This window comes from Mixophyes fleayi, chromosome 1, assembly GCF_038048845.1.
Source record: "Mixophyes fleayi isolate aMixFle1 chromosome 1, aMixFle1.hap1, whole genome shotgun sequence".
In the NCBI taxonomy this organism is placed as follows: Eukaryota; Metazoa; Chordata; class Amphibia; order Anura; family Limnodynastidae; genus Mixophyes; species Mixophyes fleayi.
The window spans coordinates 412603435-412629144 of record NC_134402.1 but is presented as its reverse complement, the minus strand read 5'-3'; the positions used below and the strand labels follow the sequence as shown (position 1 = coordinate 412629144).

Here is a 25710-nt window from a genome sequence, read left to right as displayed (position 1 = left end):
AACCTGCTGAAGGCTACATATGGCTCGCCAGCTGTTATGGAACTACGTCCCAGCATGCTATAGCAGCCTTTGCCTGGCAAGACATGCTGGGACTTGTAGTTACTCAGGTTAGCCACGCTTGAATAAACTTATTTGAGCACTAGAGTACGTTGTTAACGAGCAGAGCACTGTTTCCAGTGCGCAGCGCTGCTGCCTGTCCCGGCTGACAGCTCCACTCCTTACCTGCAGCTAGGTGCTTGACTCCTGCCCGCAGAGACTTGTTGCTCGCACCGCCCACAGGTGCCGTCCTCATTGGCTGAAGAAGCTGCTGGTTGGAGCGGATTCCCCCAGCGCGCCTGGGAGAGGTGGAGCGGTGGCTGCGAGCTCTGGCTGTGCAGAGATAGAAAGGTGGAAGATTTGCGCATCTTACAGGCATGACGCGATATGACAGCGAGACCCCAGCTCCTGTCTATCCTCACTTTCTTTGCCCACTTCCAGTTAACTGACCTATAACCCATGAGTGCAAAGAAGGAGCCAATCTCACCAGTGCTGGCTCGGGAAGCGCCAAGTGCGCTGCGCGTCTTTGCGCTTATTTGGGGTCTCTCCTACTCGCGCACCGGAGGAGAGGTCCAAGCCTGGGGAAATGGACGGCAAAGTTTCCGAGGGATCTGGAAGCAGCGGTGACACGTCCTCTTCTTCATCACTTTCTTCCTCGGGCTCACAGACTCTGTCAGAAGGGGGGATGAAGGCGTCTTCTGGGGGGAGCAGCACCGACTGCGACTCTGAGGGTCAATACATCACACAAGAGGAGGGGGCTACTAGGAGACGTGAAGGGGGCCATGGTAGAGTACAGCAGTGCAGTAGGGAACCGGACGAAGAAGACGAGGAGGTGAGACAAGTACTTTCATACATATGTCCTCAATCATGTGTGTGTTCTATTAACACAGACACACGTGTAAAAACCATGATGACAGCAGTAACTAGTCGGACATAAGTGGCTAATATTTCTAGCAAGTTAAATATTTCTGCATTGGTGTGCAAACGCTGTAAATGTGTTGCTCTGTATGTGTATATATTTGGCATTGCAATATACTCCTGTCATTGCTGACATTGTGGTGTTGCAATGTTGGAAGTACTGCTTGTGAGACACACCAAGAAGTGATCCAGTGATTTGTGCTATTGCTTCAAGTGTTTTTAAAGTCAATATCGATTAGAATTTCAGGTTTTGTATCATGGTAACTCCACCGTGTGTGTTGTGGAATCCAAAAATGAGGGAGTGGAATGCTTAGACATGCAGAATGCATGGAAATGTTCTACTATGTTGTATAGCAACACTAAATTAGCCTATATCCAGCAACCATGATTTACAGGCAGTGATCCAAAGAAATGATTAACTTTGCTAATAACAATGCTTCAAGATCAGGCATTTGGTTCAAGGGATTGATGCAGGGTTTGGTCATTGTGATATCTAAGTTATTCTGTTGGCGTTTCGGCGTGTTGTAACCCTGAAATAGAATCTCGGCTTCGCTGACCCCAGGTGAGAAACTGATGTATTCCATGACTTTGATAAATGCCTGTGTCATAGCGTGTAAATGTACTGGTGATGTTGTAATGGCTTAGTATCCCTCTGTTCACAAGTACAATCTGTTACCTTTCAAGGCAGACTGGTATGAGAATAAAAAAGTCATACTTAATCTTAAGTTTAACACCTTCACACATGTTATTTGACTTTATATTGACAGCTGTTGAATCTTTTGGAATATCAGAACTATTTTTCTTTGCACATCTATACAGTCATGGTGGTTTGTATGTTTTTGGCCTAACATGCTCCTTAATTGGAACTCATGTATGCATATTGATGCGAATATAAAAAATACTTGGTAAACCATGAATTGCTAGTTTTATGTAATTATTTTCCATGCACATTTGCTTCCCTTAAGAACTTGATTACTTCGATATATGATCCCTTTCATTCATGTACATTGCGGTCAGATGTGTGCTGGAGGCATCTAATACACACACCTGTTATCTCAGGCTTATTGAAATGCAAGGTTAATGTTAAGTTGCATTGTGTGTTTGTGCTAATTCTGGATGTATTCCTACTTGTTGGAGGAGAGCTAGGGCTGTCTTGTCACCTATCCAGTGTTCAAATAGACATTCATGTTTGGGATGTCCTGCTAATTTTCCAGAAAATTTTGTTGGTTTCACAGACCTTAAAGTGATGCAGTCATGAATTAAAGTGAAATTACTGCCTACAAATACACAAACCAAGGGAGGTGAAAGGGAGCAGAGATAATTGAATAGGAGCATAATAGCTTCCAAAAATACAAATATATTTCACAATACCTGTTACTCCTTGTCTATTTCCTGTTTGGGTTTTACCTTTGCCGACGACGGTACCTTTTAGGCAGAACACTCCACCTTGCAAGAAACTCTCTCCTACTAAGATAACAACATGAAGGATTATAGCTGATATCCGACCTCATACAGAAAACTTCAATTGGCCAGAAAATATTCCAGTCATTCAGTTTTGTGTAATTTGCATTGCAAGTAGCATTTTGAAACTTTTTGGACCAAGACTGTTGTCTAATCCAGTGTTTAAAGAGCCATTGATTCTCTTTAGTATATAGCAAGGAGTATGCATTTATAAGCTGAATAATAGGTATACAAATAAATGGAGTGTTTATACTTCTCTAAATGTGTTTACCTCTGCAGCAGGTTGACATGTTAGTAGGGAGGTGCTTCCCTAACAGAGTGACAACTTTTTGGAAGTCATGCTATGCACTAATGCGCTGTGTGGATTCATGCAGGACCAGTAATATCGCAGTATCTCATATGTCTCCTTTCTCAGCATTTTGATCAGCCTCGTATCCCATTAGAGCTGTGTTTTAAAAATTTAGGATGAGCTTCAGCAGTCTTTAATGGGATATGTGGGGGAGGTAATACATTTTCACAGAGCTGCAGTGGGTTGACGAGTTAACACTGAACAATGTTTTGTCTTTTGTTTCATGTTTGAGTACAGTAGTCCTTTAAAGGAGTTCTACACTTTTAATAATTAACAAATTACCCTCACTTCCCAATAGTAATTTGGTTGGAGATCCTTTTATGGGACTTTTCCCATTTGTTCTGTTTAGCAATGTTTGTATTGTTGTGTTTTTTTATTTTTATTCTAATTAATAATTGTATATGTTGGTGGACCTACATGTTCATCAATGCAGCCACTGTGCTGAGTCTTGGCTTCAGGCAGTTCGTGAATACAGGTACTATGCTAGTTTCAGGATCCAGGCAGCCGACTACGTCAGGCAGAGCACCAATTCTCTGCAGTCACAGGTGCAGTGCTAGTTTCTGGCCCCAGGCAGTTGGTGATTTCAGTCACAGCACCCATTGGCTCTGGGGGCGATTGGTAGATAGAAATAATGTGCTAGTTTCTATCACCAGGCAGTTGGCAATAGCAGATACAGAACAAGTTCCTGGGACTGGGCAGTTGGTAATTACAAACACTTAGGGGCCTATTTATTATTGCTTTTTTTTCTTCTCATTAAATTACCCCGAAAATGGCCGTTTTTGGGGATCGATGCGCATTTAAGTTATGTGCACATTTATTAACAGTGCATCGCCGCAGATATCATTTTGCATTTTTTTTCGACATCTAGAACAGTCCCCATAGATGCCTATGGGGACTGCTATATACCACAGTTTGATAAGTTCGAAAAAAGCAATTACACATGCAGTAATGTACATAAGCTCAGGCTGACATACATTACTGTATGTGTAATCTTACAGCTCTGCTCCAAAGAGCAGAGTTTCACTGCACATGTGTGGAGGGATCATATTATCCCTCACTGTCACATGGCGCATGTCTTTCTGTAGGTGCAGTTTGTGCGCATGCCCGAGGTTTTCAGGCGGCGCATGCGCACATGAAGTTTGGACGAGTCTGTGGGTCGCACTCGTCTTTGGATGAGAAGAGGCAGTGTGAAAGGTAAGTTTTGTATTTCGCAGGCACAGCAGTTTTTCGTGACTGCTTTTCCTGGTGAGGATTTTTAATATACATGATATGTCAATCCTTATCTATGCAATGAGAATTGAAATCAATCGTGCATAAGATGCGGTGGTACCTTAATTGGGAGCCTTAGATAGTTTTAGAATCCAGACACAGTTGATAATTTATGTATAGCACCAAGTACAGGGGTTATTTAAAGTGGTATATTTACTAAATGGCGGGTTTGAAAAAGTGGTGATGTTGCCTATAGCAACCAATCATATTCTAGCTATCATATATTTAGTGCATTCTACAAAATGAAAGCTAGAATCTGATTGGTTGCTATAGGCAACATATCCACTTCTTCAAACCCGCAATTTAGTAAATCTAGCCCTAAATATTTAGTTAAGTGATCCCAAAACTTGTAACCTTGTTCTATATCTTACTGTACACTATTGTCTTCTGCTATCAACAAGTATAGACTCGGAGACAGACTGTAATGCCAACTTGTACTGGCCGGCAAACTGTTGCGCATATAAAAATAATGCCTATGCTATGTTGAAAACCCATTATAAACATTATGTTAACGGTTGTTATTACCATGTTCCTTTATAAAGTAGTTGGCATCTTCTTTAATAGATGCTACTGTGAATTTATGATGTGACATCACATTGAAGAAAAGCAGATGTAATGGCTATATCTCACTGATTTACCTTTTCATTTTATATTTTAGTTTTATTTTTTTAATGTTCTGATGTCTTTCTTCATTTCTGTAAAGTGAAATATACTCCTACTGCAAATGATCATTTCACGCTCTATGATTGCCTGCTCTCAGAAATCTGCTCATCCCCTGCACTTTAAATGAAATCCCTAATTTGTGTGAACATCTATATTAAATTCTGCTTCTGTATAATAACGTTCTATATGTAGTTCAGTACCTCAACTCACGCCCAACTGAGCATTGGCTGTTCTTGCTCTCCTTGCAGAAATTATCTGTGTACCACCCTAGCAAGTTTGCAGCTTGGACATTTTGTGCGCCGGACACTCTATAGAGCCATGTTGTAACAATTAGATCTTCGTATTTGATGGAAGCTGTAACCAAGTATAAGTGATGTCCTTATGTGGATTTTGTGTGTGAGTTCATACAGCAATTAGAAGTAGACACAGCAGAACTATGAATATTAGTTATATACAGTTTACTTTTTCAGGAATGTTAATATTGACCAAAAAAATTACACTTTGCAGGGATTTCAATTCCTAGTGATGTCCTGTCGGAGCCTTGAGCTGTGATGTTCTGTGGGATGTTAGGGCAGTAAAATATTTTTAGTTTTTTCTCGCACATCATAAATTCCTAATACCTGGAAGTATGTGCAGGCTCCGAAGGGAGTTTGTCCTGAATTGAATTGCCCTAAACCTGCAATAAATTAGTTAGTCTGCTTCTTTCCACTGGTTCCTAGTGAATTAAGTCAGAATACTAGTTTATCCTTCCTCTCAGTGTAGATAACTGGTCCACTGTGTTTAACTCATTAATTTTAGTACATCATATTTTTGTGAAAAGATCAGTTTTGTACCTATTATTATTGTGTGCGATCGCATTCTAAACCATATTTTATTTTACGCACAGTAATTAAAAGGTATAAATAATGTTAGGTTAATTAATAAAGTATTAAATAAAAGATTCACAACTTTTCGTACGTTTGAAATAGGATCTAGTAGCAGGAGCCTTAGGTTATACAAGTTTGAAAACCAACTGTTGCATACTGATAGAATGAAGACTCACCTATTGTGCTTCGAGTTCTTGATAGGTCTTGAACTAGTGATCTGTGACTTTACTGTATTGTACTGTATAAACTATTGCAGTCTATGTAAGTAGGCATTTTGGATTAAAGCTGTTGTTCCATGTACTAGCCGCCTTTGCATACTGTTGGCAGTATTTTTGAATTTACTTTTGTTGCAAATAAATTATTTTGTGCTTTGGAACCACGTCGTTTTGGGTCAGATAATCCTTTAAAAACTGTTATATGTTTGTATTTTTGATAAAAATCTTCTCAATGTGGATGAATTTTGGGTCTCTGCAAATGGGCAATTAGATCTAACCTGCTTGGTCAACCAAGGGTGATTTGGAACATCAGCCCTCTAAGGCTACCCTTAGATCAACACTTATCTATACAATATTTGACCAAGCATCTTTTGGTCATAAACCAGTAATGCAACTTCTTACTCCCTGAACAGTTTTCAAGGGAACTCCAGTCTTGCAAAAAAACGTTTTGTAGTTGATTTTGTATCCACTACTTATCCTGACTTATTTGCACTACTAATTATAAAAACAATCACATGTGAAATGTTTATAATGAACTGTCTGCAAATAACTAGCTGTTTATATCGCTTGCAGATCACATTTCTGTCACCTGGAAAGCTGCAGAGTAAAGCCCGTGTTGCACTGTACAGCAATAAATAAACAGAGACAGCCCATTATCATAGTAATCTCTATATGCTAATAACAATGCTGTGGGTCGGGATGATATTGTGCAAGTCTTTGGCTTTGATGAGAACCATATGACAGAACCAAGAGACTGATCCATCACAAATGTCTGAGTGTGATGAGATGCTATATAGAGATATCAGTAATTGATAATTGGATTTGTCTTATATAGATTGAATATAGATGATCTAATATTCATGGAGTAACATTTATATACAGCATTGCCTTCTAATTTCAAGCATTTTAAATCGCCACTTGCAAACTGGCTGAATACATGCATTTTCAGCCCCCAAAACCATACACCCCTCAACTGAGTTAGGATCAGTGCTCGAAGTAGAAATTTAGCAGTGGTGGTATGGAAAATATAATGGTAATGTAAGTGAATGGAGTTTGATAGTTTTGCAAATCAGGCAGTTGGAGAAGTGGCGGTATGGCATAACACTGTATACACCCCACTTCCAACACTGGTTTGGATGATGATGTAAGCTTTTGGCAGCCCTGATTCTAACAGCGCAGTTCATGAAATCTGCAATTCCACTGGAAAACTAGGGTTCTTCACCTTCAAAGACACTGTATAATTATGGATATTTATGAGATCATCCATCTCTTGCAAAAAATAAAAAAAGCTAATTATATACAGATACCACAAAATACTCAGTCACAAAAGTGCTTTCAAGAGATGCTCTTGTAATGAATAAGGAAATGAGTCAGCTTAGGCTGAGTAGTTTTTTTTTTTTTTGCCTACTTTTGAAAAATCATTTCAGGGAGATTGTGCAAGTAGCACCTAGGTGGAATGAGCAGCGTGGCACGCTGCTGACCACGGACAGTGTCTAGCTCCACCTATATGCATATCTAATGCCACCCATGGGCATGCCCACTAGGAGGAAGGGCCCAAAGACTTGGGATAACAGGGTGAATAAATAGAAAAAAAAATGGTTTAAATTGACCCTAAATTTTTTAACTAGGGAAAAATCTGTATCAAGCTGTAACAAATACATTTTGGACTTCTTATAAGTTATTAAAATAAATATATAAAAGAAAAAAATTGCTTGTAATACAAGCCTTGTATGAGTGATGAGGAGCCTCTTTCTTCTTCTTATTTCCTGATATCTGCATATACCCACTAGTGCACCTGTGCTAGCCCGAACCCACTAGTGCACCTGTGCTAGCCCGAACCCACTAGTGCACCTGTGCTAGCCCGAACCCACTAGTGCACCTGTGCTAGCCCGAACCCACTAGTGCATCTGTGCTAGCCCGAACCCACTAGTGCACCTGTGCTAGCCCGAACCCACTAGTGCATCTGTGCTAGCCCGAACCCACTAGTGCATCTGTGCTAGCCCGAACCCACTAGTGCACCTGTGCTAGCCCGAACCCACTAGTGCACCTGTGCTAGCCCGAACCCACTAGTGCACCTGTGCTAGCCCGAACCCACTAGTGCACCTGTGCTAGCCCGAACCCACTAGTGCACCTGTGCTAGCCCGAACCCACTAGTGCACCTGTGCTAGCCCGAACCCACTAGTGCACCTGTGCTAGCCCGAACCCACTAGTGCACCTGTGCTAGCCCGAACCCACTAGTGCACCTGTGCTAGCCCGAACCCACTAGTGCACCTGTGCTAGCCCGAACCCACTAGAGCACCTGTGCTAGCCCGAACCCACTAGAGCACCTGTGCTAGCCCGAACCCACTAGAGCACCTGTGCTAGCCCGAACCCACTAGAGCACCTGTGCTAGCCCGAACCCACTAGTGCACCTGTGCTAGCCCGAACCCACTAGAGCACCTGTGCTAGCCCGAACCCACTAGAGCACCTGTGCTAGCCCGAACCCACTAGTGCACCTGTGCTAGCCCGAACCCACTAGTGCACCTGTGCTAGCCCGAACCCACTAGTGCACCTGTGCTAGCCCGAACCCACTAGTGCACCTGTGCTAGCCCGAACCCACTAGTGCACCTGTGCTAGCCCGAACCCACTAGAGCACCTGTGCTAGCCCGAACCCACTAGAGCACCTGTGCTAGCCCGAACCCACTAGTGCACCTGTGCTAGCCCGAACCCACTAGTGCACCTGTGCTAGCCCGAACCCACTAGTGCACCTGTGCTAGCCCGAACCCACTAGTGCACCTGTGCTAGCCCGAACCCACTAGAGCACCTGTGCTAGCCCGAACCACGTTGCATCAAAATTTGTGCAATCCGGTAGGTTAACTTGCTGCCTTGGGAGGTCTCTCTATGTTCCGGGAAACAAACTGTGCAGGTATATAGACACAAAGCCACACAAACGCGGGAATTCAGTTTTATGCTTAGTCCTGTGTGGTTTGGTGCCCCAACATCTCGCTAGTGTTCCGACAACCAGTGCGGCATAAACTTATAGAACAGGTGACGAGGTCTTCACCTTTAGCAGCCGCCTTTCCTGTAGAGACTGGTTATGCTCACAGGTCTTAAACTCTAAGTAGTATAAGTTTATACTCGCATGGCTGCGCACAGGTACATGGAACGGAGGCAGACCAGCAATCTTGCAGACTGGACGGAGCACCAGAGGAGATGTCCGGTACCAGCAGGGTCAAGGTCACAGGCAAAGGTTCACGATCCAGGGACAGGCAATAGGTCATACACGGAAAATCCAATCAAAGGTACATAGCAGTACAGGAGCAGGTTATACACTGGGAGACAGAACTATAATCGACAGGGAGGCTAAGCCCTCCCTGCCTTTCTAAACAGGCACTGGCCAATGGGGGCAAGGAACTAATCAGCCCTAGGGGCTGTCATAATAATATACACATGGAGAGGCTGCACCTAATGCCGGGACGCGGCGCTATCAACTGCAGCATCCCGACCGTTGCCTAGGCAAAGGCCGGGACGAGACCCGGAAGTGACGTCCCGGTCCTCATAGCGACGGCCGGGACGCAGGTGAGTGACAGCCAGGCTACATTGTGTGTAGTTGCATCTCCCCCCAGATTTATTCTATGTACAGGACAATCTCACTGGCAGTTTATCTTTAGGAAACATTGGGATAATGACCACATAGGTGTGCTAGAGAGTGATGGTCATCTTCTTCTTGTACGTGATGCACAGCAGTAATGCAGAAGTTTTAGTCTACCTGCCCTGGAGTCCTTGGGATCTCCCAATGTTCCGGGAGAGTCTCAGACATTCTGCGTACGCATGTCCATAGGTCAGGTGGACACTGATTCCTAACCATAGAAAGGGACAACTGCTCTAGCCAGCTTAGCCTGGCATTGTGATCTAAATAAACAGACTCCACACACTTTTGATATAACACTGTGTTTTGGCTTTACGCAGGCTTCTGAAAAACTGAACCTTGATGCACAACTTAACTGTCACTTATATCAGGACTGGACATTGTGTTAAAAATATTAGGAGCTTGCAATTTTTTAATTGTGGCTATTAGATAAAGAAAAACTTATTTCCAAAATGGTTTCTTAATAATTGGGCCCCATAGACTGCGCACAATAGGGTGCTTTTGACAGCAATCCTTGAAGTGTCTACACAATGGATACATTTTCTTGAATTTTTATTTATATAAATTATCCATTATGGAATTGTCTGGAGCTGTCAATAGGAAATGTTTTTGTTCAGCTGAAATAGGAGCTGTAGGAGTGCACCTCACTGTATTAAAAATGTGATCTTCTGTTGGAAAATCAGCAATTAGAACCAGACAGTGTCCTCCCTTGGGCTCCTGTTACGGAAGTCTGAAAGCTGATCATTATGTGCTTCTAGGTAAGATTGCTGAATTGACACTATATTAGCATTTTGAAATCCTGCACTGTTTGATCTAACATCAGTTAAAATGTATAGCATGAGTTTCCCCGATTGCCACATCTTAAGTGTGGGATGAAATGTCTGGTGAAGAGTATTTGTACAGCTACAATCCTAGGCAGATGCCTTCCTCCATCAAAAGAAAATTGCTACAACAGTCTCTCTTGCGTATTATAACATATATCATCCACCCAATGACAAGGTTGGACCACAATGGCTTGTTGTAACATCAAAGTTAGTTATCAAATAATGTCTCTTGAATGAAGGGACATTTACTGAAAAACTAATAAAGGAATAATATTTTTTGACTCTTTCTGAACAAAATAAAGATACTCTGACACCTGCGAGATTTTTTTTATTTTTTTTGCTTAATCTTTTTCTTAATGAAGATTATACAAGGGTACAAAATATGGTGTATAAACATTATAATCAATGGTAATAAAAATTCAAAAGCATAATATTCTGTTTTCCCGTAGGGAGGGGGGTGGTGAATGATAGGCAGGTGTTATACTCAAAATAAAATCAGTGTGTATGCAGAATTATGAAAACTATTAGTTTAATGAGCCATTATCGGCCAACTAGTATGATAACCCTCTCCACCATCAGATTGCTGTGAAATCCGCCAAACAGTTTGAACTGGACAAAGCTTGTTCATCCATGGCCATGTAAAAATGCACTCGTTCAGGGTAGGGGGAGAAGGGGACCTGTAATGGACAGGAATTTACTGCCTTGCAGTATTATTTAAATGTCTAATAAGAGATTATTTTTATAATGAGAGATATTTGTGTGAGATTTAACAACCAGAAGCTTGGACCCAAAGGAACAGGACAATTAAGGATTTTTACTAAGAGCCAGAAGGAGACAAGTCTTGGACAATTCCACCAGATCTGTAGAAGTGTCTGAGCCGCACCAAGATCTGACTTTTAATAGAACAGAGAGGAGATGGATACTCACGGAGAGAATTGATCTTGATGGTTTACCGAAGTGGATGTTGGTACAACGGTGGAGCAAAGAGGAACATGCTTCTCTCTCTCTAATCTCGAAGACAAACTGCCCCTAGTCATTATCGTAAACATTGGGCACCTGTTAGGGGCGCTGGTGTGACCTGTGAACCCTGCATACTCCTTGGCACTCTGTGTGGACAGCATTTGGATGGCACAGCATAGAGGTCAATATAATTTGCTTTTACCTAGCAGCTCTTCAGTGTTATGTCTCATGTAAAATGCAATTGTGAGAACTCTTATGTTTGTCAATGCCCTAAACTGACTGCAAAAACTGTGGGACCCCATGCTAGATGTGCCCCATCCTTTGTTTGAATTATCAGTGAATGACCATAGAATAATGTTTTTGTTTTTTCCTTTTTTAATTTTTTTTTTTTTTTTTTTTTTGCATCCTTGAAGTATTGGAACATATTTGTAGCTTAATGTTGAAGCTCATTTTATTTTCTTATTTGCTTGTTTTGAGCCTCCCATCATCATCACCATTTATTTATATAACGCCACTAATTCCGCAGCACTGTACAGAGAACTCGCTCACCTCAGTCCCTGCCCCATTGGGGCTTGAAACAAAAACATATTTGTCTCTTAATATTTTGTCCTGCTCCCCAATACAAAGTACTGTAATATCAGTCTGTAGTTGCATAAGCTTTGTGATGCCAGACAAAAATACACAAAACTAAAATGGTAAAAGTTTGTATTCTCTTATAATCCGCTTAACGGGTGAAATCTTACCTTTACAGAGTTAACATACCACTATGAAATAAAGACACGGAGACTTTGTTTTGGCTAAATGAAAGGTCTGTAATTTATTGAAATGTTCAATATATTGAGAAGAGGTGGCCAATATAAGCAGACCAATCAGCCCCTAGGCCACACCCATGCGCTATCTACTCCGCCCCACTAGATTGGGTATGGCTGAGGCCCGCCCGCCTAAGCGGAGCCCCGTAACCCCGAAGGGGTATTCTCCCTAAGTGCTCACCCCCTTAGGGGAGAGTGCCTACTGCGTCATGAGTGTGACCCAATTGTTTGCTGACTGGGCTGCTTACCGCCACAGCTGGGTCCCGTTAGGAACCCAAGCCCGCCACCAACTGACCTCTCATAGCCAAAACACTGAAAACCTGCTCTGCGAAATACGCCTACCCAGTATCTGCCAAATGCACCCCATCAGGCCTATATAAATTTGTGAAACGTGCTCTGATGCCCGGGTAGCCGATGAACTCACCCCCTATTTCCAAGAATATTCTCCTCGCGGCCCTGTTAACCTTCCCGCAAGCCTTTTCAATACGGGCTGGCCCGTCTGCTCCCCTCCAGTTAATTCTAGGGATGCTGTCCGACCAGATGAGGTGTACTGTTGGCCAATGTAGTTTAATTTCTCCAATATCCGCTTTGATCCTTACTATGAGCTCTACCCCTTTCCATTTACCCAAATCATTGCCCCCGAGGTGGATTATAATCACCGACGGGCACCCGAAACTGACCTCGCTATCCCTTAGGACCTTCAATAGCGACTCCCAACCGAGCCCCCTGCGACCTATCCACCTCACTGAACTTGCCTGGGGGTATCTGGCCGAGTTATGAGCGGGCGCACATTTACCGGCGCAAAAGACGAATGAATGGCCCACCAACCAAATACTTTTGCCATCCTGACGGGAACCTGTAAAATGGATTGACATGTGTGTCAACCAGAGCCGTAAAACACGTTTAATAACTATCGAGAAGGAAAACAGCACCGCTTGTGTAAGATAGGGTGACCCATGCGGAGGTAAAACCGGAAACCCCGGGGTGCCAAAAGCCAATCAGGCCCCCGAAGAAAAGAAAATGGCGAAACCCTCCGCGCCTCCTTTCAACAAGGTAAGCAACCTATGTCATCGGTCAACCTCCCAAAATTGATGCCCACACACTACAGCGCCACAGGTGGCCGAATATATTTCTTGAAACACTTTGACTTCCACCTCCCCAACTTCTTAATAGCCTGCTCTGAAGTGCCCTCCTCAGCCGCTACGGTGGCTGCTCCTATTCTGAATGAATGGGTCCCATAATATGCGATATTCAGGCCGAGCTTCGCAGCGCACCTCTTGAAAACAGCTGAAAACTGGTATTTTGTAAGGGGGAACCATCATGGTGCCTAAGGCAATTACTACCAGGGGCAGGGGCCATGTCTACATACCACCTAGCCAGCTCGACTGGGCAAACTGCACTGTCCCCGCTGCAATGCAAGGTAATCCACCACCCCCTACTCAGTGGATCAGTCTTAGATCTGTGTATTTTACATGCCAAATCATCACTCTTTACCACAACTTTCCTGCGAAGTAACCCAGACCCAGATGCCAACCTGGAAGACGCTACCAACTCGCTTATCCTGAATGCTCCGAAGAAAGCCATTGAGAACGACAACCTAAACAAAGCAGCCTCAAAAACATCGCTAGCTACCAGCGGTACAACATTGATCAGCCTGGCGAACAACACTTTATCAATGGGCCTACGTCTGTCTTCCACCGCAGACAGACGTAGGCCCAACCCTTTAACGCCCTGCGAACCAACATCTGCTTAGTAACGTCTGGCTTGCCGTGCAACTGCAAAAATAATGAAGTACCTGCCAATGCTGACACCATGTAAGGCTGAGACTTACCCACCTGAAAACAATGCCACACAAATGACAATAAGCGCTGCTGATCGGTCTTACCTGCGGCCTCCCTTGATGCAGAATACCCTTCCCTAGACAAAGCATCTGCAATCCCGTTATCAGACCCAGGTACATGCCTTGCCCTAAAGGTAATGTTAAACGATAAGCACTTGACCACTAAATGCCTCAATAGCCTCATCGCCGGAGGGGAGGTAGTCTTCGGACTATTGATAGCCTGCACTACCCCCAAATTATCGCACCAAAAAACTACTCATCTCTCAGGCCATTACCCTACAATTCCATCGCTACAATAATCGGGAACAATTCCAGCAACAAGAGATTTCTTGTGAGCCCCTACTGACGCCACGACGGGGGCCACGTGGCAGCACACCACTCCCCGTTTAGGTATGCCCCAAAACCAGACGAGCCAGCCGCATCCGTAACCAATTGAAGCTCCGCATTATTGGCGGCTGGCGGCAACCACAAACAAACCCCATTGAAGTTCTCCAAAAACAAACGCCACATGACCAGATCATCCCTAATATCCCTGGAAATTCTAACCATATGACAAGCCTTCGTCACCCCAACTGTAGCCCTCTCCAAATTCCTGCAAAAAACCCTGCCCATGGGGATAACCCGACAAGCAAAATTAAGTAAACCCAGCAGGGATTGAACCTTCTTTAACTGAGCCTTGGCCTTGTCCTGCAACGAGTCAATCACACCCTTCAACTTAGCTACTTTCTCCGCAGGCAGCCTACAACACCCTGCTCTGGTGTCAATTTCAATACCCAGGAATGACAATCTCTCCGTCGGACCTTCTGATTTGTCCGCAGCCACTATAACTCCCATAATTCTAAACAATGACTGAGCAGAAAACAACAAATCCTGACACACCGTGGACCCACTTGGCCCAATGAACAAGAAATCATCCAGGTAATGGGCCACACTTTGATGCCCTGTCCCCGCAACCAGACACCAATGTAGAAAATTGCTGAAACACTCGAAGAATGCGCAAGACACTGAACAGCCCATAGGCAAACATTTATCCACGAAATAACCCCCTGGCAAATGAAAACCCATATATTTTTAAATGAAGATGGATGCAAAGGCAGCAGCCTAAATGCTGGCTCAATAATGAGCTTCGCCAGCAACGCCCCCAGCACCGCAGCGCTGCACTATCAACAAAGCGTCCTCAAATGATTGATACCCCACTGAACATTCAGATTCTGCAATTGCGTCATTCACGGACATACCCCGAGGGTAAGACAGGTGCTGTATCAGCCGAAACTTGGCCACCTCCTTCTTTGGTACTACACCTACCAGGGAAATGACCAAACCTTGAATAGGGGGATTAGCAAAGGGACCACACATTCTACCCAACTCAACCTCTTTATCCACTTTCTCCCATACAACCAACGGCAATTCTCGCACAGATTTTAGGTTCCTGGGCGAACCCGTATGAATATCCCCACTTACCGGTAACTTAAACCCATGCCTAAATCCTTCTCCTAAAAACTCTGAAACCTGTCCATTGGGGTACCAACCCAGCCATTTATCTAGCTCAGACAATACGATGGGAGAAAAGGCCTTAATGTGCAGGAGCTCCTGCAGGGGTTCTGCCCGTGGCACCTGGACCACTCCTCATGGTACATTCCCTTCTAGGGTGCCCTCCTCCACATGTGGCACAGGCATGCTAAAACTTACAGGCCGCCCCTCTGTCACAATGGCCCTCGTTATATGCAAAACATTTCCCACAAAAGGGCTGGGTCAATCTCCTCGGAGGTTGCCTCTGCCTCCATGCCCCCGCATCACTTGCTCCTGATATAGGCGGAGTCACTTCCAGCCACACTTCCACATCCTTACAGCCCAGGTCCATCACTATTAAACCATCTTGTTTCCTGCGAAACGCTTCGTCATAACGTCTCCACACATTACCTCTGGAGCAAGTGTGCATACCGTGTATCAAAAATATGTATTTAATGATGTTCATATGTTCCTCCGGCCTGCTCTCCAGATAACAGCCTGTGAACACCAGGAACCCCTCTAACCAGTTGTTAAAATTCTTATAGACCTCCTCACCCACGCCAGAGCGTGACATTGCTGTTGCCAAATCGTCCTTAGCCTTGTTGGTAATGGCAAACATGTCTACAAACCGACCTGTATCTTGCCACGCACCCTGTTTCTTATGTCCCGTGGGACGGTTGTATTGGAACAGCGCACCACATCATCACCTGTCAACCTGCCACTGGGGCTATTATTCACCACCTCCGCTCTCCGGCAGGTACCACTCAACTTCCTCTCCAGCAGCCTTATTAACCTCGCTTCCGAACTCCTGGACCTGGCTGGAGCCTCACTCTCAGAGGAAGAAGAGCCTGAGTCAGAGCTCGTACCTGACAGCCCACCAGGAAGATCACCGGTTGCCTCCTGGCTACCACCATCCGCTCCCAATGATGCTCCGGCCGTGCCCGCAGCGACTTCCACATAAGAAGCGCGCCTGGACCCCCGTCCCGATGACGTATGCGTTTTGGAACCTGCAGAGGAGGAAACAGAAAGAGAGCTCTCTAGACCGGGAGCCGATGACCCTGCAAGCACTGACGGTTCTGTATTATGCGCTAATAATCTGGGTTCAGGAACTGAAACCGACCCTGCTTGCTGAGTTGGGGGAACTAAATTTAGTGCGACCGTGCAAGTGGTGACCCGAGAACCCAGGCCGGGCCCTCTGGCCACCAACTGCACGTTCTGGGAACCTGATGACACTGAAGGGGCTAATGCAGATGTCTGCATGCAATCTGCCCCTGAGGGGGTGGGCGCGATGGAAACTGTGGAAGCAAAGGCACCTGTGGTTAAACCGTAACTGCTGGGACAGGGAGGGACGGCAAAATAAGGAGCGTAGGTAGAGGGGGTGAGGGGGTAGCGGGTAGTAAGGCTGAGGGCTGGGTCCAAGACTGGGTAAGGAAAGGGGGGGAGACCTTGGCTATGAGGCGCCGCTCATCCAAGGAAAGGAGGGATGAACGAAAGCGGGAAAAGACGTGGTATTAGCACCCTGACCCACAGGCCACGGGAGGGGGGAAGTTGGCACAAAAGGGGGGCAGGACGTGGCTAGGTGGCCGTGAAGCACAGCGGAGGGAAAGGTGGAGGGGGCCGGGGTGCCTGGGGGGTTAGCCGCCGAGGAGGGAAATAGGATGGGCTGGGGGGGGGGGGTAAGGGGGTGGAGAGAGGGATGGCGTACTGGGGAAGGATAGAGGGAGGGGGGGTGTGGGAACAGCTGTTGTTGCTGCACCTGGTGGGATAGGGGCCAAATGCTGCTGCACAAAGGGGGGGTGCACTTCCTGCTGGGGGCCTCAGACAGCCTGCAGGTAGGGGGAGGGGTGCTATGGCTGGGGAGAACATGGGGGGTGGGAGGGTCTGTAGCGCTGCCCTGTGTCCCCAAGGCTGACACAGGGGTTAACAGGATGCCTGCCAGGGAAGGTAGTAGAGGAGCTGGGGGCCCACTAATGTTGTAATCCCCTCTTGCTGAATTGATATGGCCATGTGTACCTGAGGGGGTGGTGCAGTGCCAGCTACAGCGCCAGAATATTCCCCAGCAGAGCCTGCAGCGTTGCCCTCCCCAACCCCCGCGTCAGCCCGGTCCCGGGTTGGGAGTGGTGATTGCCAACGCTAACCGCATTGGTGGCAGTGGAGTAGGGGCCGGGCACTCCTGGCGCTCCTTTATCCAAAATGGCCGCCGCTAACACAGTGGTCGACCGCACATGCGCGGCCGTGTGCGCCCGCAGAACCGTGCATGCGCAGACGCCATCCCCTCTCCTTCTCCCCGGCCCTGGAACTAAGGGGGGGGGAGTAATGCACAGCGGAGAGACCTGGGCTTGTGCTCTCCGCTGTGCAGCAGCTGCTGTGTTTAAAGTGGCCTCTAAGAGGCGGGACTCTTGCCCGCTTGGCTCTAAGCATGCTGGTAGAGGGGGGGGGGGGGTGTGGGTCGGGTTTTTTGGACTGGCGGGTGAAACAGTATGGTGAGGGGAGAGGAGATAAGGGATGGGGAAAAGCAAGTAGCGGAAGCAAATGAGAGAGTAACAGGTGGGAAAAGATGCAGGATAAGGGGGACGAAAGCAGAAAAAGAAGCAGGAAGAGAAGAGGGGGAGAAATGCAGCAAAAAGGGAGCAGGAAATGTAGCTATTGGCTGAGCAGAGAGCAAGAGGCAAACAGAGGGGACCAGCAGTACAATACCATACAGTATAAACAATATAATGCAAACAATATAATATCACTACAAACGCAGCAGCAAAATTCAAACAAATTAGCACAGTAATACTCACCAGGACAGCAGAGAAGGCCAGGCGCTCACCTGAGAAACTCACACCAGGACAGCAGAGCAGGTAAGACATAGGACTTGCTCTTTAAACTCTCCAGCAGTGAAAGGGGCAGCTGACTGCCAGTACCTGGCCTTATCCTGCTCTCCCCCACTATAATCCTGCCCCCTACCTTCCCACTGATTGGCTGACCCCTGCCCCCCAGTGGAGTTAACTCTTGCTATACTTTACTTCTCTTTTACCTGCCCCCTCAGCGTTTGTTACCTCGGGCGAATGCCCGCCCTCTGTTATCTTTCATGTTGAATATGTGCAACAACTGAAATCAAGTTCACGTAACATGTATTTTAAAAGACTAGATCCTCCTACATTGATGACATTTATGTATAGTTTCCATTATAATTATGGTCAACACGCGTGTGGTCAAATCTTATAAATCAAACTGGGTAGAGCTGGTGTCACTAGCAGGAATGTAGTGTTGCATGCTTGGACTGTGATGTAGTTGGGTGATAAGTTGTAGGATAGATTAGATGCCCCCAACTTGTAAAAACATAATGTAAATACTTTGAGGAGGGGGCTGCTGCAGTAGAAAGATTATTATGGGTAGAAGAGTTGGATGTGTTTGTGTGTGTGTGTGTGTGTGCGTGCGTGTGTGTGTGTTTCCATTTGTTAAATGTCCTCTACTGCAATATTGGGGGTGGGGTGCTCTCCAGTTGAAACATTGGATTTTGCTTCAAATCCAGGAGTTACCTGCGTATTATATTATTACAGCTATTTTGTTTTTATTTTTGTGTATAATCTTTTTAGGTTTTAAAATGACACCTATGCTGGGCACTCGTTGTCAATTGATATGCATTTCAAAAGCAAGTTCAAATACTAGTGAAACTGCATATCAAATGCCAACTTTGAACATGTGTATTAACTAGTATTGAATGGGCAAAAAGTGTTTGGAAAACCATGCCACAACTCTAACACAATGCACTCGAAAGCAAGTAAAAATGCTAGTGTGTATAGTGATATTGGAAACAATGGGTTCTATTGTCGCCCATTTATGTGTGTTGTAGCCTATAAAATGCATGTAATTTAATGCCAGTGGGTACGAGGCCATAAGAATTTAAAAAGAACTTATTTGTGCTCTGCTCGAGTGATCTTAAAAGTATATTAACTTTTTAGCAGTGTCTAGAATTTTGTCTATTCTTTGCCTCATTAGACTTGCTTTTTTAATTCATTTTTAAATTGCAAGAAGTGTACATGAGGGTGAGGGAGAAATACATGAAGAGCTGGTATAATGTAGCTCGTGAGAAAAGGGGTTAGCATATGGTCAGTGACAAATCGTGATAATTAAACGGCTTTCACCAGTTGCAGAAGAGGGCTGTGTAATGCTTAGGATAGTTCAGATGTAGGGAACAGTTACCAGACAGGAAGTTGCTCCTTTCCAGGGCTGTCTGTCAGGATAAACTACCTCAGGTGCTGCATTGCCATATAATGTAATACAATTGTATATTGTACCTATATAGCATAGGTATGCCTTTTGAATGCTTCTAGCTTCATTTAATTTGCTTTTAACAGTTTGTCACTACATTTTCGCTTTGGTGTTTTAAAATAAATGTGATGCACATATACACACATGCACTTGCTTAACTCTGTATACGTTCATGCTTGAGATGCAAGCTCCTCCCATTTCTCGGTCTCGCATCACTCCTATTGAAAGTGTTCTATGATGGAATACATAACTGATTTTTAATTTGAACCCTTTACACAAGCCACTTTTTTAGTATTGGTGAGGAATAAACAAGACCAGCTCTGATTATGAATTGACCAAAGTAAGTCTTTGGATCATCGAAGTAATAATAGCAATCATGTATTCAATAAGCTTTTTTTTTATTAAGTAAATGGTTTCAGTTCTACATGGCTAAAAAGCGCACTCTAGCATTTGTGTAATGCATATTCAATTCTCGAGTGCTTTTGTGATTTGGTGCTTGACTAAACAGATGGTGAGCATTTAGTTTTTAAAATTGTTGCCGTAAACATAACTTTTTGCCCTCTGCTCTAGTTAATGTGTTATCCAGCTGGGCTGCTACTGTTTTATTGCAATTTCTATGTCTCTGCAGGCTTACTTTCACTGTAGCACTTCAAATATGCAAGGAGCTTGGGAAAAAAAATGTCACCTATAAACTTAATTACAGATAAACTCTGAGAAGCATGCTGACACTGTATAAATTTACAGCAGTACTGTAAGCACTGAGAACCCGTGAGTCTTGAGTCATGGAAGATATTGAGATTGCGTCAAGCCTCAGGACGGGGTGGGACTCGTTTGTCTGAGAAATTCCACAATAGGGTCTCCACTCTGTTTTTGTGCCAAAATTTGGGTGTGTCAAGCACAATTAAGTCTGTCTGCACGGATTTATTTCCACATAAACTGGTTTAAAAAACAGTATTAAGGTGTTATTAAATAATACGGAGCATTGGGGGGGGGGGGCATTTATGAATTCTGGGGCACAGGTATACAAGTAAACAAACTGCATGGGGGAAATACCTTAAACTTTGTGGAGCAGTCCTATAAAGAGAAATAAAACTGGGCACTTAATAGCGTTATTTTTTTTTAATAGAATACATTAGCTGGCATCAATACTCAAGTTATCATTAAACCCATGTAGGCATGGGGGGAAAAAAGTACATGAAATTTAGTAAACTCCAACCAGTCCGGTGTTAAATCAATATAGCACCCACGTTTATATAATTGGGCCGCCCTCCATCCCCAACTTTAAAATAATAGATCTATTTATCAAATGTGAGTACTATTTCCCTCCAACCAGCACCAACATTAAATTAATATCCTCAAACCAGCCCAGCATTAAATTGAAGGTCCCATCTCCTCCCCTTAAACAAATAGGCCCTGTTAGGAAAAGGGTTAGTTACTGTTTACCTCCTGGAAAGCTGCGCAACTAGTAAACAGACAATAAAATAATGACCAATACATCCCTGCACCGGCCCACCTAGCCATCGGCCCTTCTAGCATTTGCCAGATGGCCAATCCGGCCCTGCATGTGGGGCATTATAGAGGCACACACATGGTTATGGGACACAAACGGGGAGAACATTACCAAGTTAGGTTGCAGACTAGTAAGAGCATACTTACCCCGCCCTTAAACGAGAATCAACATTTTAGCTTTGGCTGCATCACCCCCTATATTTCAGCTTTCTAAGGTTTGCAGAGAATGTTAATTGATGTTTACTAACAGAGTTTTGGAATAACAGCCAGTTGAGCAGTGGAAACAGACATTGTGCACTGTCTCTTGTCTGTAGGGGCTTTCTTTTTACTTAATTGGCCTCTGACTGCGGACATTACACTCACTATATACAGCAGTTGTAGAAATTATTCCTTCCCTTTGGCGATTTTATTTTTACGTTTTATTTTCTTAAGTCATTGAATCAAAATGGATTTATCTGGGAATTCTTACTACTGGTTAATACAAAATGCTGTAATGCCACATATAAAAACCAATCCAAAGTGAACTAATCACACAAGCGTTCTTACTCTTGGTTTAGTACTTTGTAGAAGGCAGCTGTAGCTGTTTGGGTAAGTCTCTACCACTTTTTTACATCTGGTCAATTTTCTTTCTTGTAGTATTGCTTTATGAGCATACTTGCCTACCTTTGGCAAGTTGTATCCGGGAGAGGGGTGTGTCTAGAGAGCTGGAGGGGGGGGGGGGGGGCACGGTGAATTGCTTCATTTTGGCCTTGCCCCCCACGTCAAATATAATGTTCTGTCACGGGGGCTATGGCCAAAATGACACGATTCACCGCGAATCGCGTCATTTTAGATTTGCCAGCTCTCCCGGAAGTCCGTGAGACCGACCCGAATTTCGGGAGTCTCCCGGACATTCCTGGGAGAGTTGGCAAGTATGTTTATGAGGTTGGATTGGGGACCATTGGTGAACAGTAATTTTTAAATATTCCAGATTCTCAATTGAATTGAGGTCTGATCTTTGATCGGGTCACTCCAGACCATTTCTTTCTTTTCCATTTTTTTAATTTTTTTTTTATTATTATTTTTTTTGTGTGTATATAAACAACTCAAATGTGGCTTTTCCTTTGTGCTTTGGGTCATTTTCCTTATGGAAAATAAGTCTTGTGATCTCGGCAGGTTTCTTCCAAGATGTGACTATAAATTGCTCCATCTATTTTGACCAGTTTTCCAGTCCATTAAACACTCAAGCATCCCCACAGCATTATTCAAGTGTACTTGGAGGGTTGTATTGTACCAAGCCTTTTAGATCAGACAGTACAATGTTGGTGTGATTTGATCATAGAATATTGCTCAATTTGTTATGAGAACCTCCCGCATGCTTTCTATTAAGCTACAGATGAGATTTCATGTAAGTATTGTTAAATTAAAGTTTTGGGGGTTTTTCCCCCTCCCATAAAGTGTACATTTGTAACGTGTTGGACTATTTTCCCATCTGTCTTGGCAGACTGTAACTCTGCAACAGAGACCTCCTGTCCATCTCCTTAATAATTTACCAACATGCACGGATACTGTTTTTTTGATAATCATGTAGTGTAGACGGTTGCACAGTCGTCATAGTCTATCTATTGGTTTTTGTTTTTTTTGTTTTTTTAGATGGACTTCAGTGATTTTATTAAGTCTCTATTTTCTTATTGCATCCTTTTTCCTGATTTAGTGATTTTCAGTAATCTTTTCTCTGATCTTCATGGTGTGATGAAAATGGGACATCTAATAAACAGGAGTCTATTTTTAAAAACAAAATCAAATGAAACCCTTTCATTGTACCCAGGTAGATTCCAATTGTGTTACTTGATTCCTTGATGTAGGGGAAAAAAATACATTTTATTTTATTTTTTACAACTTCTAGTTCTCTAGCACTGTATGAGTAGTAGGATGGTAGTGTAATCTTTGCCAGCATTGTAGAACACATTTAAAATATTGACTGTCCAAAAGCACATGCCATTCTTCTCAATTTAACCTGTAAGCAATTGTTTTAATTGTATGATGAATGTGAGTTTTAAAAGCAAATAATCTCACCTGCCAAAATACACACCTTGTTGAGAGGTCCAATGCTAATTTGTCCTACGACTTTGAGTAGGTAGATGTTATAATAATTACATTGTACGTCTTCAGGCTGAGTAAAAATATGTCCTCTTTGTAATTGCAGTAGAATTAGAGTTTGCACATGCAAGACGTTTTCTGTAGATAGAATATTGTGGTCTTTGCAGCAAGTGGTGTTTGCTGCTTAATACTCAATACAAATTTACTTCAAGTACTCTAGTACATAAAGTATTTGTCGTGGTGTTGTTTATTTTAGTATCTAGACACACAAGGAAGAGAACAGCTTGCTTCAGGTCACATTGAACTGGCAGGAAAAGTTAAAAAAAAAAAAAAAAAAAAAAAAAAAGGTTTCTCTGTTCCCGGAATTGCTTATTGTAGAATTCCAATAGCAGCTTAAATAAATAAAAAAAAAAAAAATTAGTTTCTTGCATGATCTTTATTTTATTTTATTTTTTTATTCATTTTTTTGCTAGGATGCCACTAGTGCTTAGGGTGAGCTGTGACCAGGGCTCCCGTAATGTAGATGTGAGACCACATGACCTGAAGTTTGCTCAGTCCATAAAATCCATGTAAAGCAAAACCGTAATAAGGACCTATTCTCCATTATTCTGTTAATTTAGATGCATCAAAGGGTTGTTGTTATAAGGGAATAAGTTTTTTGTTAGTTAAAGTTTTCGGGTGGAAAAATGGGGCACATGGGAGCCCTAAGCATAATTCTCCATACTTGCCTTGAGGTTGTAAGTGACACTCGCCTCTTGTCTGAAGATATGACCAGCTCTTTTTATTTAATACGCTCTCATATTACCGTATTGTTCTAACACTCAAATGTAGCCTTCACTTCTCTACTTCTGTGTTCTGACTGGATGCCAGTTTGAAATTAGATTAGTTCTGTTCACTTCGTCGAACTCGAATTTCTGGTTGAATCTATCTCAAAAATATTGAAATTTGTTTGTTTGATCACTATGGTGTTTATTTTTGAACAAATGATGGTAACAAACTATACAATGATGTTTTCTGCCTACTTGAGCTACATTTTATAGTCTTAATCGTTTTCTTTTTTTTTTTTTTCATTCAAACATTGAACATTACAGTGTTGGAGATCACCATTAACATGTGAAAACATTAAAATGAATTAAAGTTCACACAAACGCAAAGCATGTTCGAAACGATTTGTCTTATTCAAAATGTTTACTCTCATCTAAGGTTTAAGAATATAATGCACATTTTTGAACTTTAGAACCAGTTCAGCAACCACTTCTAAACTCTTTTAGACATATCAATTTCTGATATGCAAAAACAGGTAAGTTGCGATGAAATGAAAGGTGGGTAGCTACACGCGACGGGTAAATGCTGGCCACAATTGCTCAAACACAGTCAACTTTGATTAGCTAAGGAAGCATGAGTTATAGAACAAACAGATTTAGGTGATCCAGGCCACTGATGCAGAGAGACCTTTAGTAACGCGGCCCCTTGAATTGGATATAGTCTCCTTGGCGAAGCAGTTGTATGCAGTTAATTCGAACTTGCAGCCTAAGTACGGGCTGACCTAGGCAGTGAAAAAGGTATTCTCTAGATTAATGCCCTACTAATAGTGGCTAGGGCATTTGCCAAAACAATATATAAGGAGTGGGATGTATTGGCAGATCCTTAGTTCAAACGGGCAAGGCAGTCTATATCGGCCTCTCACTATCTGGAAGTAATAAGGAATACAGTTGCTCACGCTGTCCCAGGGACTGTCTTGCTCTTGGGTACTGTATTTATAATGGCAGACTCTTCGATTTTGGCGCTGTACACTGTCATCCATTCTCTACATAACAGAATCCAGCCACACTAGACTTCCCAGTCTTCTCGCCTTGCTGGGCTTCTGTGCTTTCAACTGGCTCTTGCTCCATCTCCTACCCTCAGTGGAATGTATGCTGGGGGAGGTAAATTCTTTTGTCACCAGCCAGCATTGCCCTGAAATCTGGCCCCAGGGGCAGGCTGGGCTGGGTGGCAGGAGGCAGATCCCGGGTCGATCCCATAATAGGCTTCCTTGGGCTGGGCGACTGGACCACCTGCATTTTTTTCCATTAAAATAGGCTGCTGAGTTGTCTCGCTCCCCTGGGCTGAAGTTTGCCATCCCTCCCCTGCCTGGCCCTGCTGTATATGTATAGAGAGAGAGAGTGTGTGTGTGTGTGTGTGTGTATATAGGAGAGGCACATTCTAATATGCTCGGTTACTAAATGCTCCCTTGGTTTGAAGAGGAGTCTGTGCTAATATGTGATGTAAACCTTTGACTCAAGGACCACAGATGAAGTCTTGAAACGCAAAAGTTTCCAGCAGTGTGTTAGTATTGGCACCACAATTATTTGCTCTTAAAATAATATTTAAACCTTTTATTATTGCATCAGCTGTTCTAGTGTCCTCTTCAGAATGAGGGTAATTTATTTTGACTCTATATGTACTCTGTATTTGTCATAACGAATACGTTGCAAAGTTTGAATGGCTTAATTGTCTGATAGTGCAGTTTATTATG

The 25710-nt window shown here is 43.6% G+C and overlaps 1 protein-coding gene across 6 annotated transcripts in view; it reads left to right on the top strand.

The window, feature by feature from the left end:
* MAST4 (microtubule associated serine/threonine kinase family member 4) overlaps positions 1-25710 on the top strand; it is a 592623-nt gene that overhangs the window by 172848 nt on the left and 394065 nt on the right. For 4 of the 6 annotated variants that reach the window (XM_075182596.1, XM_075182578.1, XM_075182561.1 and 1 more), the window contains exon 1: positions 329-868. The exons of 1 other annotated variant lie outside the window; for it this stretch is intronic. In XM_075182596.1, coding sequence (XP_075038697.1) covers positions 623-868 — 246 coding nt within the window. In that variant the 5' untranslated portion in view covers positions 329-622. Of the gene's footprint in view, positions 1-327; positions 869-25710 lie in introns of those variants that run through there. One more of the 6 variants, XM_075182552.1, reaches the window with a different exon arrangement.